Genomic DNA, 17,726 nt, shown 5'->3' with positions numbered 1-17,726 from the left:
TAGATATGTAGACAGACATAAGATAAACACATAGATTAAAAACACACAATTGCTAAAATTTAAATATAAGGTATATGTCTTTCTGCCTTTATAAAAATTACAACAAGTGTTATGACTTTCATTCAGTTCATTCATTCATTTACAATATGACCTGCTAAAGGGATTGAAAATCACATTATTAAACCTGTTAGTTGTATCCATAAATCAAATATTTATGGGCTCAAGCCCGTGAGAAAAGTGACATCTTTGGGAACTTGATCTCTATTAAGAAGTTGCAGTGTTACTATCTTAGACCATCTTAAAATGAGATATACCTGTACTGAATCTTATTATACTTTGGAGAGAAGAATGAGGGTGCTGCAAGATTTGCAGGTATGGTCTAGCTCTAGGCAGACCCTCCCACACCCTGCCCTTTTAACTCCACTACAGACTTTCTTAAAAGAAAAACCCACGTACTCTTTGTGACACCACTTCCATCCCCCTGTTTTGGTTCAGTGTGATAATCTCTGGTGGTCAATTTCTTCTTTTGCCTTCCTAATGTAAAGAAGAGTCTCAAATTACTTGACCCTGTGCTTCGATTGCCTGCCCCTAATTTAGTTTTCCTTCTTATTCTCACCAGTGTGAAGCAAGTCCAGATTGACACACTGTTATGATGACTAAATGCTACACTACAGGTTTATTGCTCAGTTTGAGTAGTGCTAGGGTAGAAATTATTTTGTGCTATTACATAGCATTATTAACATTTTGCAAAGTGTAAATTTTTGGTGAAACAAGGCTTTAATAAGTAAGAAGTATTATATAAATATGTTGGGCCAGGGATTTTTTTTGGTCAGGGTGGTATATTACTGGGAAAGCATCCCACTTAAAAAAATTCTGGGAATAAATTTGTGTTGTAAATCTTCTTTTAAATTTTTAATTTTTGTTTTTCTGATTATACATGTAAAACACATTGGCTGCAGGAAATTTGGAAGTAACAGAAAAGTACTTTTTTAAAAGGAGAAATACATAACAAAATTATGTATTTTAAGCTGTGCACCCACATATGCAAATGCCAATTGAATTATTTTCATAAGTTTCACAGGCACCTGTAGCTTGGTATGGCCAAACTGAGTAGCCCCCACTGCAGTGCTAGAACTAATGTCCACACAGTCACCCAATACACAAACTTGGCATGTATCCTAGATTCCTCTCCCCATCCCCCATGTCAAATTAACCATCAAAGCTTTCTTCTTAATCTATTCTTTAATTAGCAAATATTTACTAAGTGCCTCCCTTCATGGAGCGGTAATGCTAAACTACTCATCTTTTTGCTTCCTATCCTGTTTTTTTCAAATGCAGCTACCATGTTGCTCCTGGAATGATGTTTCTAAACTATACATTTGATCTTACAATGGATTCCCAGAGCTTTCAGAGTAAAGTTCACATTCTTTATTTTGGTCACTATAACCTTCATGATAGGACATTTGCCAACCTCATCTCATTCCATTCCCCATCCCTGGTATCTTAAACCCCAAACAACTTGCCGTTCCTCAAGTATATCATGTTCTCATTCGCCTCCCTTTCATCGTTGTGAAATGCCCTCCAGTTTCTCCTTTATTTTAATAGTAATAATGATGTCTCTTTGCCTTATTTTCACTCAATAAATCCTCCTTGAATAAATCCAGGAGGGCTTCCTGACCTCAGACTGAGTTGTATGCCTCTCTTCTAGTTTCACATACCCTACGATACATATCTCAGTCATAACAAATATCATATTTATCATACACTGTATATTGCTTTACTTGTCTGTCCCCAAAAAGTATAATAGGTACCTGAGAAATGTTTCTTATATAGGTAAATGGTATTTCTTTGGAGATAGCTTCTTTTTATGATTTGGATGGAGATTTATTTGCATACCAAATAAGAGGAGCATTACCTTTTCACTTTGTTAATATGAATGAAAGTTCTAGAAGCAGAAATTCTAGGTGTTAAGTAAGGATTTATTTAAGCTATAGATAAATACGGAAAGCTAGGTTAGGAAGGACAACTTGTCATCAGTGACAAGAATGGAAATAAGAAATTACTTTGGGTTAATTAATGAGGAAATGGTCATTAGTGGTTTTATTTGTTTATTTTTTTATCAGTGGTTTTAGGTATCACCAAAAGCATGGTGAGGGGAAGGAAATATTCTAAACATTCAGAAAAATTACAGTGTAAATAATTTAGTCATGTAATTCAGTCATCTTGATAGTATTTAAATAAATGCCCACATTGTACCTAAAAGTTTATAATGGAACAATAATAATGTTTTGAAAGTAAGAACCAAGTTTAATATTTCTTCAGTATTCCCTCTATTGCTCATTATATAAGGTGCTTAAATAAATTATTTCTACTCTCATTGAGATTACATATAAGAATATTAAATAACTAAAATGTGTAAAGAAAACTACAAATCTTTGAACATTATTTTAAAATATTTTAGCCTCTTAATTACACATCTGGGAATACAGTGCAAATAAATGATACTAATATACATGATAAAATGTGAATATTAATAATAATACCTCAGGATGTTTATGAGAATTAACTCATAACATATGCAGAGCCCTTTCCACTGCTTAATAAATGTTAACTGTTATTAATATTTCTTTTTTCATATTTTTGAAGTTAAAAATAAACCATCTGCAAATTTTAAAAAATACAAAACTAGTAATGAATTTAAAAAATCAGTCATGGATTGGTAATCACATGGCATAGATTCTCTCCATTATACTTCCCTGAAAATTACAAAGTTACAATGACTACTAGTCGGGGGTAAAAGATCTAATTTAAGAATAAACTCTGCCTACTGAGGAATTTGCTAGGTTAGTTTGAGTCAGAATGGGATTTAAACTATTGGCAGGATAAAATGGAAGAAGATACTTTATAAAGGTTGACTAACTCTTATTATTCACATTCAGATTAAGAGTTCAGTTGGTATTGTGTTTACTCTTTATTTTCTATGATTTACTTTGACTATCTCAAGCATTTTTATTCATGCAAAATATATTTCTCATTCAGACAAGGGAAATGAATGTCAATTTTTCATATGTATTTGGCTCAAAGATCTGTACAACAATACACATTTCTGACCACCTAATATTCTAGTAGTCATTTATTGTCTGTTTCTGTATTAATTTCTATCTTTATTGATGGTAAATTCCATGAGGACAATACTACGTTTTTTTCATCCTTATGTTCCAAGCATGGTACTCGGCACAGGGTGATAAACGAGTATTTGTTCAACAACAAATGAATGGATGAAGGCAACCTTATTACAACTGTGTATTTTATTATTTGGTTCACATAAAATTTAGAATGTGTACTTAGATTTACAGTGTTAAAAAACAGCATTTTATGCTGAATTTACAACTATTGTCTATTTCTAACCATTTTCTTTACTTCCCACTGAATGATCTGGATCTATTTGGTTTGTCCTAATGCCTAAGTTATTCCCAGGTTTTAAGCTTGGAAACAGCAAGGATTAACTAGAATACTCTAGTAGGTTCTTATTATTTTATTCCAAGCTAATTTTCACCCAATGAATCATAATTTCACATATTCGGAGTTGTCCACAATATGTATGACTCATTTTAAAAAATTCTCTTTATGCACAAAATGAATTTTTATTTTAAGATTTTTCTACCTGTTCCTGTCTTTTTTATTCTGTCTCTTACTGGCTAAATTATAAGATATCCTAAAGCAAACACTCAAGAGTTCCCTTAAAAGAACAGATTCCCTAGAAAGCAGAGGTAGAAAATAGCTATTGCCTGCTTTTCTTATTTTGTGCTGATTTTTAAAATTCCAGAATATGAACAAGTGCTTATTATGTTCATGATTCATGTAGATATATTCTTAAAACTTATAGTTTAAATTTAGAATATTACAAAACAAATAGCACATATTTTCTATTGTATCAGATGATATTTCTTATTCTGTTTTTAATGCATGCATTTAAAGCCCTATTTTACAAATGCAGAATGTGAAAGCCAATGTCAACTTCTCAGGTTATTATCTTTGTTTTGTGTTTGTTAACATAGTTGTTATAGTACTAATATAAATTTTAATTTTTAAAATGTTTTCTATTTTAAAATATGAGTACAGAATAACTTTCAGTTAAATATATCTGTTATAGTTCATCAAAAATAACATCCTCTGAATGTATTCTCTTGATTAACCAAACATCCCCTCTCTTTGTCTTTTTGAGTAACAGCATGCTTCTGTGGCTCTTTAATTAAATGACCTTACCTTACATTTGTCTCGACTGGCTTCTGTTTACAGAAATTGTAAACCAATTGAATGCTCTGAGCAGCTTAGATGAAGATCAAGATGACTGCATAAAGCAAGCAAATATGCCTTCAGCTAAATCAGCCAGTTCCTCTGAAGGTCTAAGAGCTTTCTTCCTTTCTTTCTGCTTCTGATTGCTTGTATTTACTGTGACCTGCTACCTCTTGACTTCTGTCTGTACTTAGCTGTCAGTTTTGTCTTTGTGCTTTTCCTTTAATAAATTTTCTTTGGTAATTTGTAGTGCACCAACAGGCAACAACATAACAGAACTTATCTTTAGCAAAGCCTGTATCAGGATCCTTGATAGGCAGTGATTTTAAAACATCTTATAATAACTGGTCGTATAACATGACAGTATTTCTTTAGTTAGCTTATATATTATAACAACATTGTTTTAGAAATATTTGCTTATATTAAATCAATTTGAATTATTCATATTTAGGAGTGAAGGATGTTTTTTTCTCAAAATCTATGTTAGTACTTTTTTATTGGATCAAATTAGATTGAGCTAAAAGTTTCTCTAGTTCATTATCTGATATTTTCCAATTCATGTGTTTGTTTTCTTTTATTTGAATATGTTGGTATGCTACAAAATACTTGAATGGCATTCTGTCATTGGTAAAATGCTATATCTTATTATTTGCAGGTATGATTAGTATGAATTTTTACAATTTGAGATATTTCATGAGTGAATGATAATTATGCTTAACTGTAACCACAGTGAACTGACACGTATGTTTATTTTCAGAGCTTATCAACAAACTTAACTTTTTGGATGAAGCAGAAAAGGACTTGGCCACTGTGAATTTAAATCCATTTGGTGATCCTGATGTAGCAGAATTAAATCCATTTGGAGATCCTGACTCAGAAGGTAGCAAGTTTTTTTCTTTACTTTTAAAGTCTTTGTATATTGTCAAGTTCTCTTGAACTGTAAGGGCAGGAAGAGATTTTGTTCTTAAAGACTTGTAAATTTTGTTTATAATGGCAGTATTATTTATTCAATACCAATTGCAGTTGATCAGCAATTCTGGGTAGCTTCCATTGAATTGTTTTTAAAGAAAAAGGGAAGCCTTACCTAGACATTTACTTGGGGCTTATTTTTTAATTCTTTGTTAGTTTGGTCAAATAGTAAAGCTCTAATGTTAGAGATAACAGTATTTTATCTAGCTGGCATGCAGTAAAGTCTCATTAGTTTGGCCTACCAAGCAAGGTCAGGTTGTGGGACATACCCATATTAAGGTGGTGGAGGTAGCCTTTTCTCTCTATACAGCTTCTCGGCCCTCACACCTCAGTGCGATGAGCCCCTCCACTCCCAACTCCCTGTCTCTGGCTGAGAATTACTCTTAGTAACGAAAGTAAGTTGTGCATGTGAATGTCACAGAACAGAAAGAAGATTGAGGACCATCCCTGTCATATATACAACATGTAAGAAATAAAACCATGTATTTTTTTCGTGAGTCATTTTTCTTATCAAGTAGTTTCAAACTATTAAAGCTTAGAAAAGAGCTGTTGAAGAAGACCTCTGTTTAATTAAACTCTGTTTGCTCAAAGTAAATGCAAGAATGATTAACCCCTGTTTACATCTTTTAGACTGCTCTTATGAAATCTTCATGAGCTTTAAAGAATTTTACTACTGCCTGTCATGGTGAAAAGTGAGGTTTCAACTTAAGGATTCACTCTATTTGTGCAATATCATTTCATAATCCACTTCTTCTTCTCCTTCCATTACTTTCTCCCTTCTTACCAAATTCTAAATTAGTAAGTTTAGATTAATGAGATTTTATTTTGTTTGTGACCTATTTTTTTTTTAATTATTTTATTTATTTATTCATTTTTGGCTGCACTGGGTCTTCGTTGCTGTGCTTGGGCTTTCTCTAGTTGCAGCGAGCAGGGGTTACTCTTCGTTGCGGTGCGTGGGCTTCTCATTTCGGTGGCTTCTCTTGTTGCGGAGCATGGGCTGTAGGCACGCGGGCTCAGTAGTTGTGGTGCACAGGCTCAGTAGTTGTGGCGCATGGGCTTAGTTGCTCTGCGGCATGTGGGATCTTCCTGGACCAGGGATCGAACCCGTGTCCCCTGCATTGGCAGGCAGATTCTTAACCACTGCTCCACCAGGGAAGCCCTATGACCTATTTTATTTTAACGTATTTTAAATCTTAACGGTTACAGTACATTTTAGAAGTAATCTGGTTCAGCTGCCTCTTTTCATAGATTAAGGAGCTGGGGCCCAGAGGAATTAAGTGATTTGAAGAAGAACTTTAGGTAAATGGAGGTGGAGTTGGAGCTAAGATGGCTAATCAAGTGTCTTCTTTTGACCACAAAGCTTCTCAATTGCATACTAAATACATCTGAGTACACTGAGTTAAAAAAAATTACCAAAATATTTTGAGATATGAGTATTTGAGCTTTTCATTTCAAAATCAAGTAAGTAATTTTTAAAAATATATGTGTGTCTTTTCTGAGGTATAGAAAGGAGTAGCAGATAACATGTATATTGTATTTCTATTTTGGAGAGGTTAAGTGAGGTTAGCCAACCTGATTCAGAAACTTTAATCATGCCTATAGAGCTAAGAAAAAAACTTGACAACCAGTATTCTTTTTAAATATATACTTCTTGGAGACTTTAGAATAAGTATTTTCTGTTAGAAGAACACTCATTTTTCTAGAAATAATTTATTAATTTTTATTGATTAAAAACATGCATCCTCAAGTAACAAAAGTAGTTAAGAAAGAAATAAATGTGTTACAGTTGTTTAGATGGTTTTTGTTTTTGTTTGCTTTTACAATTTCAGTTCTCTTGTTAGTTTCATGACATTCTGTGCTTCAGTGACCCGTTTAGAAAGTTACTAAATGTATTTGTTAGCTTTTATATGAAATAGTCTCATCTTAAACTCTCCTTTCTTGCTATTCTGTCATCTTCAAATCTTGCTCTATAGTTTGAATACTTTCTTGCTTTTGGTTTTGTAACTGATGAACTTGCTTGGATCAATTTTTGTAATCCTCTACCTGAAAGTAAAAATAAAAATCTTATTTCCATTGACAGGTTTTATCAATTTCTTAAGCATTTGAGACTTGGTATTTGTTAATAAAAAAAATTGAATAGGTAAAAACTCTGTAGTCTCTTCTACAGAGAAAACATAATGCTTCATTTAGATTATTATAAAGATTATAGTGGTGTTTGAGTGTTATCCTGGTCTGACAAAAGATACAGTTACTGAGTCTCTTCTCTAGCATAGGCTGTATTTAAATTCATTTCAGTGTTGATTTATTATGATTTTATGAATTCTCTTTCATACTTTATAATTGCTTCACCATGATGTACAGAAATTCAATTCAGAGTTTTTTTGTTTTATTTATTTTTTCAATATAAAGACAAAATAAGTTTTCTGGGCTAATGTCTAAAGTATAAGTAAAAGTAGTTTGACTCTAAAATATAAAAATCATAAATATATGTCAATCAAGAGATTTTTCTAATATTTGGATTAAATTGTTTGAAATGTCAGTTATAAAACAGTTATTTTTCTTGAAGATTTTAAAACTGATTTTCTGCCTTCTTCTCCTAGAGTATTTTGTTAGAGTTGCTTGGCATAATTAAAATTACTTTTGAACTGTTCTGTGATCATTGGCTTTTTGAAACTTTTTTCCAATTTGGTTAAATATTTATATTAGTAAAATACAAATTTTAAACAGTTTTATTATACATTCCAGTTTTTTGTTGGTTTTTTTTTTTTTTTTTTTTTTTTGCCTCTCCACGTGGCTTAGGGATCTTAGGATCTTAGTTTCCTGACCAGGGATTGAACCCGCGCCCACAGCAGTGAAAGCACAGAGTCCTAACCACTGGACCACCATGGAACTCTGCCTCGTTTTTGTTTTAAAATATTAATAAACATAAAAGTAAAAGAAAAAGCCTGGTACTAAGCACTCCATAAGTATTGTTGGAGGACATGACACTGTTGTAGTGCTTTTTGTGTCGTAAAGTCAGAGTTTTATTTTTAAGAGTACCTTTGTTTTCAAATTGAAATTTGAAATAGTAAAATTTAGAATTTAGTGGAACACATCTATCTGCTTCTCAGTATGATTTTAATGTGGCTCTTTCAACTTCAGAATTCTTGTTATTCCTTTACGTTATTAAATGAGGTATTGATTGGATATGAATTGTGTTGAAAAGCCCATTAAAAGCTCTAAAGATTTAAGGACTTGTAGTATACAGAAACCTGCTCTTTGAAGACTTTATAAAAACAAATTCAATGATATATGGTGTATTTTTTATATATCCAGAATGAATTTTCAGATTCCTAAGTGGTCTCTGCTTGTGTAACTACCAAAGACTCTTCCAAAATTTAATCAATTTTATGTTCTTTTAAAAACAGAAATTTATATATCAGTTTGAGATGGCAAGCTAGTATAGTGAAATAAATTAAGCAATAATAGAATATTGTACCTCTAAGAAGGTTAAAATTTCCAAAATTGGTATACCATAATGCCAACATTAATAGAGATTCCAAGGGCACTAACAATTCAAAGATGCTATTTTGAAGAGCAGTATTCCTGGAGTAGACAAAGATCTTAGATATCACATCTTCTGGACTTAGCCCCTCTAAAACATTTTTCATTTTTTTTGACAATTTTATGTTGTTTTTTTTTTTAAACATCTTTATTGGAGTATAATTGCTTTACAATGGTGTGTTAGTTTCTGCTTTATAACAAAGTGAATCAGCTATACATATACATATATCCTCATATCTCCTCCCTCTTGCGTCTCCCTCCCACCCTCCCTATCCCACCCCTCTAGGTGGTCACAAAGCACCGAGCTGATCTCCCTGTGCTGTGCGGCTGCTTCCCACTAGCTATCTATTTTCCATTTGGTAGTATATATAAGTCCATGCCACTCTCTCACTTCATCCCAGCTTACCCTTCCCCCTCCTTGTGTCCTCAAGTCCATTCTCTGTGTCTGCATCTTTATTTCTGTCCTGTCCCTAGGTTCTTCAGAATCATTTTTTTTTTTTTTTTAGATTCCATATATATGTGTTAGCATATAGTATTTGTTTTTCTCTTTCTGACTTACTTCACTCTGTATGACAGACTCTAGGTCCATCCACCTCACTACAAATAACTCAGTTTCATAAAACATATTATTGATCTGCACTCTTTCAACCCCATAGAGTTTATTAATTCAAGATTGAGTATTTTTGAAAACACTAAATATATAAGAAAATATCAGATAGTATTAATTTGATTTAATTCATCTTTTGCTATTGTTTTATAGAACAAATCACTGAAACAGTTTCACCTAAAAAACCAGAAGAATCCTTTTATAATAACAGCTATAATCCCTTTAAAGAGGTACAGACTCCACAGTATTTGAACCCATTTGATGAGCCAGAAACCTTTGTAACTATAAAGGATTCTCCTCCGCAGTCTACAAAAAGAAAAAATATAAGACCGGTGGACATGAGCAAGTATCTCTATGCTGATAGTTCTAAAGCTGAAGAAGAGGAGTTGGATGAGTAAGTACACTTCATTTTGCTATCATCATATTTTAACTAAAGAGATCTTTCTGTAATACACCTTTAGATGGGTAAAAAGAGGTCTGTCCCTATGTTAATATATAGTTTACAAGTTAGTATCTATCTCATCCCCCATCCAAGTTTTTACAATCTTGACCCTCATTCTCCCACCCTCTTCCATATGATTATGTGTGCACCCTAAACTAACAAATGAAGGAAACACGTTCCTGGAATCTCTGGTTAGAATTCCAGTTGTGTCTTCCCACAGCAACCATATTATACATGGTACTTAGGTGTTTTTAATCGATTACTGAAGGCATTACACTTCAGTTATGTTATGGCTCTATTGTGGGAACCAAATAATCATTTATGATATTGATTTGATGAGAAGATTTATTCAAATGCCAAACAATGAGATCATGACATTTATAAATTAGGAATTATCTACATTTGAGTCATTATTCTTACCCAAATGAGAGGTTTATTGACCACAAGCTTAGTATATTAATAGTCATTGTGATTAGGGCTTCTGTTTTACTCAAATCTAGATTGGGGATAGGAGGAAGGTATGTCCACATTGTATTCTGGAGTTGCACATTGCAACCCATGTAGCCGCAGACTGTGGCCCTAAGTATGTTTAAAAAGCAACAGTAAAACTTCCAGCCATGCTGGAGTAGCATAGACTAGATATAGCTTCTGTCTTACACAGCTAAAAAACTGAATAAAATGTATGAAACAACAGTTTTCAGACATTGGACACAAATAGCACAGGATCCCTGAGAGAACAGAAACGAAGAATGTGAGCCCTACGTTTGTCCAAGCTTTATTTATGGGAGAGAATTTCCAACCGCAATTCAGGGAGAGAGAACCCAAATACCCTAGAATCTCCCTGCATTGAGGAGGCAGAGTTTGGACTTTGGAGGTACTAAGATGGCTAGAACTTGTGGACAGAGTCTCAGAGAGGAACAGGCTACTCATAAAGAGTTTCAGAGATCTGTAGAAAGTTCCTCTTGAGTCTTTAGCTGAGTACTGATCAGAGTACGCATAATGAGGAAGTTACTGAGAACAAACAGTTAGACAGAACAATCCCTGGAGTTCACCCAGGATTAAGAATAGTTTGGGTTTCCACCAGCCAGAGAGGAAGACTTCCTAACACATGGGACATCAAGTTGAATCCTCAGAAGGGTATTGTCCCAGTAGTGGGGGAACAGCCCTAGAGTAAAGGCTGTTCTGGGCCTTCCCAGCAAAGATTAAAAGCAGAGCTCAAAAGAATCAAAATGATTCCACGTAACTGCATCCCACACAAAGCCCCAAAATATTAAAAGGAATACCAAAAAATCAAGCATCCAAAACATAAAATTCACAATGTCTGACAGCCAATCAGAAATGTATCAGGCGTGTAAAGAAGCAGGAAGATCTGACTAATAATGAGGAGGAAATTCATTCCTTAGATAGGGATGCAGAAATGGTACAGATGATGGAATTAATAGACAAATGTGGTAATTTAACTATTATATAAATATACTCCAGATATTTTAAGAAGGTGGAAGAAAGCATAAGCATGCAAGACAAAAAATAAGTCCAAATTCAGTTTATAAAGATGAAATATACAAAATCTGATGAAAAATACACTGGATGGGATTAACGTTAGATACTGCAGAAGGAAGTATTAGTGAACCTAAAGACTTCGCAATAGAAACTCCAGATTCAAACATAAAGTGGGGGCTTCCCTGTTGGTGCAGTGGTTGGGAATCCGCCTGCCAATGCAGGGGACACAGGTTTGAACCCTGGTCTGGAAAGATCCCACGTGCCTCAGCACAACTCAGTCCATGTGCCACAGCTACTGAGCCTGCGCTCTAGAGCCCTCAAGCCACAACTACTGAGCCCACGCACCTAGAACCCGTGCTCTCAACAGGAGAAGCCACCGCAGTGAGAAGCCCACGCACTGCAACAAAGGATAGCCCCCGCTCGCCGCAACTAAAAGAAAGCCTGTGCGCAGCAACAAGGACCCAACGCAGCCAAAAATAAAATAAATAAATAAATAAATTTATTAAAAAAAAAACATAAAGGGGAAAAAAATGAACAGAGGATCAGTGGGACGACTTAAAGCAATCTAACGTAAGTGTAACTGGAATTCCAAAAGGAGAGGAAAGAAGATGAGGGAACAGAAAAAATATTTGAGGAAATAATGGCTAAAAGTTTTAGAAATTTACAAAATATATAAACCTACAGGTCTAAGAAGCTGAATGAACCCCAAAATGAACCACAAGAATGATGAAGAAAACTACTGCCAGGCTTCTCAACAAAAACAATTCAAGTCAGAAGATAGTGGGGTGATATATAAGTACTGAAAGAAAAAAGCCTGCCAACACAAATTTTTATTTCCAGCCAAAAAAAAAAGTCTAAGTAATGGACATTTCCAGGCATGCACAAACTGAGATAATTCATCATTATCAGACTTGCTTTGCAAAAAATATTACAAAGAAGTCCTTCAGGCAGGAGAAAAATGACACTACTTGGAAATTTGGATCTGCACAAAGGAATGAAGAGCACAGGAAATGGCAAATAAATAGTATATATAAAATACATGTCTTATTTTTTAAAATCTCTTTAAAAGATAATTTACTTTAAAGTTTAAATAATAATATATTCTGGGTTTAGGAACAGGGGTAGAAGTAAAACATATGACAGTAGTCATACAAAGGCTGAGCATGGGGAAATTGAAAAATACTACTTTAAGCTTCTTATACATGTTATTTGAAGATATACAATATTATCTTTTTTTCACAGATGACATAATTGTTTATGTAGAAAATCATAAGGAATCTCTAAAAAGTCTACTAGAACTAAAAAGTAAATTTAGCAAGGTTACAGGATACAAGATCAGTATACAAATTCAGATGTATTTCTCAATGGTAACAATTAACTATCAGAAATAGAAAATTCTAAAATACCATATACAAAAGCATCCAAAAAACAAACAAACAAACCGAAACACAAGGATAAATTTGAACAAAGATGTGCAATGCAATACCTGTATGCTGAAAACAGCAAAAGGTTGTTGAAAGAAAACAATGGAAAGAAATATTATGGCCATGGATTCAAATTGATCTGTAGATTCAGTGCTATCCCAATCAAAATTTTGGAGTATTTTTTTGGTAATAATTGATAAAGCTAATTCTAAGATGTATATAGAAATACAATGGACCTAGAATAGCCAAAACCGTTTTGAAAAAGAACAAAGTTGGAGGACTTATGCTATCCAGTTTCAAGACTCATTAACCAAGACATCATGGTATTGGCTTAAAGTAAACATATAGTTAAATGAAAGAGAATATGAAAGTCTAGAAGTAGATCCACACATATATTGCCAATTGATTTTTGACAAAAGTAGCACAGGAAGTCAGGCAAGGATAATCTTTACAACAAATGGTGCCAGAACAACTAAAGGTCTATATCCCCCCACCCCTCCAGAAAAGAAGAACTACAGTCCTTACCTCATAACAAATGCAAAATTTAGCTAAAAATAGATCATACACCTAAAAGTGAAAACTAAAACACTGGAACTTTTAGAAGGAAGCATAGGAGAAAAATCTTAATGAACTTGGGTTAGGCAAAAATTTCTTGAACAGAATGCAAAAAACACAGAGTCAAAGGAAAAAAATTATAATTTGGACTTCTTCAAAATTAAACCTTTTTCTGTTTAAAAGACACTTATGAAAATGAAAAGGCATGCCACAGTTTGGCTAAAATTCTTTGCAAAACTCCTATCTGGCAAGACTTCTATCAAGAATATGTAAAGAACTCTTAATAATGACAAACTATCTTTTTTAAAGAGGGAAAAGATTTGAACAGACATTTCACAAAAGAAGATAGAAGAATGGCCAATGTGTACACAAAAAGGTGCCCAACAACTTAGTCATCAAGGAAATGCAAATTAAAACCATATAAGATATCACTACACACCAACTTGAATTGCTAAAATTTAAAAGACTTACTACACCAAATACTCTCAGGGACATGGAGCCACTGGTACTCTCAGAACTCTCAAAGTTCTAAATGGTGAACTATTTTAGAAAACAATTTGGCAGTTTCTTAAAAAGTTAAACATATACCTGTCGACCTAGCCGTTCTAATTCTAGGTATTTACCCAAGAGAAATCAAAGCGTATGTCCACAAAAAGATTTGTGCATGAATATTTTAACAGCTTTATTTATCATAATAGCAAGATACGGGAATAACCCCAGTGTCCATCAATAGGAAAATAGATAAGCAAATTGTGGTATATACATACAGTGGAATACTACTCAGTAATAAAGAACAAACTATGGATACATATAACTGCATGGATCAATCTAAAAATTATTATGCTGAGTGAAAGAAGCCAGACCAAAAAAGAGCATATACTGTATGCTATCCTTTATCTAAAACTCTGGAAAATACAGTCTGTATCGAGAGAAGGCAGATGCATAGTCGCCTGAGATTGGAGGTGGAGGGAGATACGGATTAAAAGGGATACAAGGAAACTTTTGGAGAACTGGAAATGTTTGTAGTCTTGATCGTGCTGATGGTTTCACGCTTGTATACATATGTAGAAAACTCATCAAGTTATACTTTTTAAATATGTGCCATTTACTGTATTATATGTACATAAAGCTGTTAAAAAAAAAAAAAAAGAAAACCACAGCAATGTTTAACTTTATTGACAGAAATACTGTGTCACATGAGTGATTCCTAGCCTGGAATTCTTGGGCTTTTAGGTCTGTTTGTTGAAAATAATTGATGTGGAACAGGGGAGATCTACAGAATATTTAACATTTTTTAAAAGCTAAATAATAATTATATATTTACTTGCAGTGAGGCTATATGGGCCTTTGCTTTCCTTGGAAATACTGAATTTTATCATATTAACATTATTTAGATCTTGGGGAAAATAGTTATTTCTTTCAAAATGCAGAGTGTAGTAGGAAAATCTTTCAAATTATGGAATGTATGGGTTGAGAGGGGAATAATAAAAAGGCTCCTTTGATGTATGAAAGTTAGGAGCAGTTGCTTTGTGTGAAGGGAGAAATGTCCTCCCTCTCCTGTGCATTGGTCAACTCCCATTTTGAGCAGTATTTTAGTTCTAGGTACTGCACTTTACAAGGGGGATTGATGATTCAGAGCGTTAACAGAGTAGAGCAAGAGAGTCATTAAAATGTCCAGAAACCACATCAAATGAGCAGTGATTGAGGGCATAGGTACTATTTGACTTAGAAAAGAGATGGTTTAAGGGAACTATAATAACCAAGTTCAAATATTTGAAAGACTTGTTTGAAAGAATGAGGTAGTTGATTTGTTTTCTGCTGCTCTGGAACTGCATTTTTCAACCTTTCCTCATTTTACAACACATGGCTAATTACTCTCACATGTGCTACATGCTTCCATGGGCATGGCTAGGTTTTGATAAAACCTAAAAACGTTCTAACCTCCTGTAAGTATGGGAATTACATCATAATAATCATCTGATTCCAAACCCAGGTTGAGATCTCAATACTAATTAATAACTATACAGGGGTTGAAAAAGTTTGCTCTCCTCTTGCTAAAGTTCTTATATTTGTTTTCTTTTTTTTTTGAATTTTTGAATTTTATTTTATTTATTTTTTTATACAGCAGGTTCTTATTAGTCATCCATTTTATACACATAAGTGTATACATGTCAATCCCAATCACCCAATTCATCACACCACCACCCCCACGCCCCCGCCACTTTCCCCGCTTGGAGTCCGTACGTCTGTTCTCTACATCTGTGTCTCAATTTCTGCCCTGCAAACCGGTTCATCTGTACCATTTTTCTAGGTTCCACATATATGCGTTAATATACGATATTTGTTTTTCTCTTTCTGACTTCACTCTGTATGACAGTTTCTAGATCCATCCATGTATATTTGTTTTCTTTGAAATAGCTAATGTGTGATCAAAATAAAATTTCTCATGGGTGGTGTAGGTGCTGAGTAATAGCCACACACCTAGAGTATTTGAATGTAAATGCAAACTTTAAATACAAGCATTCAGTCATTCCAAGATGCATGAATATTACACAACATACACACACCCTCCTCTCTCCTATTAACAAATTAAAGAGACATCCAATGTTTGCTTAAACTTTTAAAATGCCTTAATAAAAACTAAAATCAGAATGACTAGGTGTTTCCTCTTGGCCATTCTTTTTTCCACATGAAAGTCATAGCCTTTACAAAGTTTCCCATGAATAAAGAGCATTCTAAACTGCTCAATCATCTGAGGTTACCAGAGGTAGTCTATAAACACTCAGCTTTTTTGAAGGAACACATCCATAAATTCTAAAGATTGCTCATCAGCTAATGTCCAGAAAGAACTCTGTGTTAATTACTTACTTGGTATTTCTCATCTTTTTCTCCAAAAGTTTGTAGGTCCAACTTAAGTAGCAGAAATCTTCCAGAATTTATTCTTACTTCAGTAATAAACTTATGACCTTTCATCAAGTGAAAAGCCTATATGACTCATCTTCCATTACCAAACTCTTCCTGGATCCTCTGACATAAAACTCTCACAAATAAATAGTGCTGTGTTCTTTGATGTTCTAAAACAACCTTCAGAAGCTCAGCATTATCCATGAGCTCTGAGGAGAAAGTATACACCCTTCAGGGCTTTTAGCACGTGTCCTTTACACTTAGCAACTGTATGGTTTGCTCAGCTTTCTCGTGTTTGGGGGTTAGTTCAGCCATTCTGGTTACGTAGCAAAAATGAAAACTAATAGGGCAGTAATATTTTTCAAAACATTTATGAAGTGACTTTTGAGGTCCAGCATGAAATCATTTCTAGTATGGTTGTGTGTCAGTTTCTCAAGGGAAATTGTCATTGAAGTTTATTCAGGGAAGCTACACACTCAGTACATTTGAATTGTTTTTTCAGAGAAAAATACGTTTTCAAATTGAGAGGAAAAGACTACAGATTTTGTTCCACCCTTGCTTCACTATGTTTGCTAGTACTGTTTCTAATCAACTTTAGTTTTTCTTTCTATAATTCTTTTTCTTGGATTAATTATATTTTTAAACAATGAATAATGTCATTTAAAGTTATTCTGTCCAGTTTTCCATTTAACATAACTGATGAGTTTTTAGTTCACAGTGAGTTAATGATATAACCTATTACTCAAGTGTACAGTATAAGAATAAAAATAATTCTTGTTTATTCAGAGTGATGTAAGAAGCCTTGAAACAGATTATTCAGATCATAGATGATAACAGAATGTGGAAATTATGCTAATTCCTTAAATAATTGTTTCTTACTGTTTAAGTATTTTTTAATGTATTTATCAGATATTATATAATTCTTGTCATTACAGAGAAGGGAGTACTGTTCATAATCACACGTATGTACTATTCCTATTTACTCTTTTTAAAATAGCACTTTTTAAATTGAGATACACGTCACATGACATAAAATGCCACACTGTAAAGTGTACACTTCAGTGGTTTTTAGTTTGTTCACTGTGTTGTGCAACCATTATCACTCTAATTTCAGAACATTTTTGTCACCCCAAAAAGAAATCCCATATATATTAGCAGTTAGTTCCAATTAATCTTTTTCCCCATCTCCTGAAAACTACTAATTTACCTTCTGTCTATATGGATTTGACTATTTTGGATATTTCATATACATGGAAGTATATCCGGTTCACTCTTAGAGAGTAGGAAATTAAGTTTTAGTTAGAAATCTCTGATCTAGATGGAGGATCATTTAAAGCCCTTGTAAGTAGAGGCTTCTTGTCCTTATTATGATTTAGTACCTAACCAGTGGTGCCTAGAACACTGTTCTCTCACAGGTGGCTTGCAGGCCTGCAGAGATACTGATTCCCCTAGTATTCTTGGCTGTCAGGCATGGTCTGGGGCAGCT

General features: G+C 33.7%; 1 protein-coding gene across 11 annotated transcripts in view; it reads left to right on the top strand.

The window, feature by feature from the left end:
• Nucleotides 1–17,726, top strand: part of EHBP1 (EH domain binding protein 1) — a 336,395-nt gene that overhangs the window by 144,586 nt on the left and 174,083 nt on the right. For 4 of the 11 annotated variants that reach the window (XM_036872662.1, XM_036872660.1, XM_036872666.1 and 1 more), the window contains exons 8-11: nucleotides 4,300–4,404; nucleotides 5,054–5,176; nucleotides 9,569–9,809; nucleotides 17,176–17,202. In XM_036872662.1, coding sequence (XP_036728557.1) covers nucleotides 4,300–4,404; nucleotides 5,054–5,176; nucleotides 9,569–9,809; nucleotides 17,176–17,202 — 496 coding nt within the window. The remainder of the gene's footprint in view (nucleotides 1–4,299; nucleotides 4,405–5,053; nucleotides 5,177–9,568; nucleotides 9,810–17,175; nucleotides 17,203–17,726) is intronic. The other 7 variants (XM_036872664.1, XM_036872668.1, XM_036872663.1 and 4 more) reach the window with 3 other exon arrangements.

The sequence above is a fragment of the Balaenoptera musculus genome, chromosome 13 (assembly GCF_009873245.2).
Source record: "Balaenoptera musculus isolate JJ_BM4_2016_0621 chromosome 13, mBalMus1.pri.v3, whole genome shotgun sequence".
NCBI classification, from domain to species: domain Eukaryota; kingdom Metazoa; phylum Chordata; class Mammalia; order Artiodactyla; family Balaenopteridae; genus Balaenoptera; species Balaenoptera musculus.
Note: the sequence above shows the minus strand (reverse complement) of the source record. Positions and strands in the feature narration are given on the sequence as shown.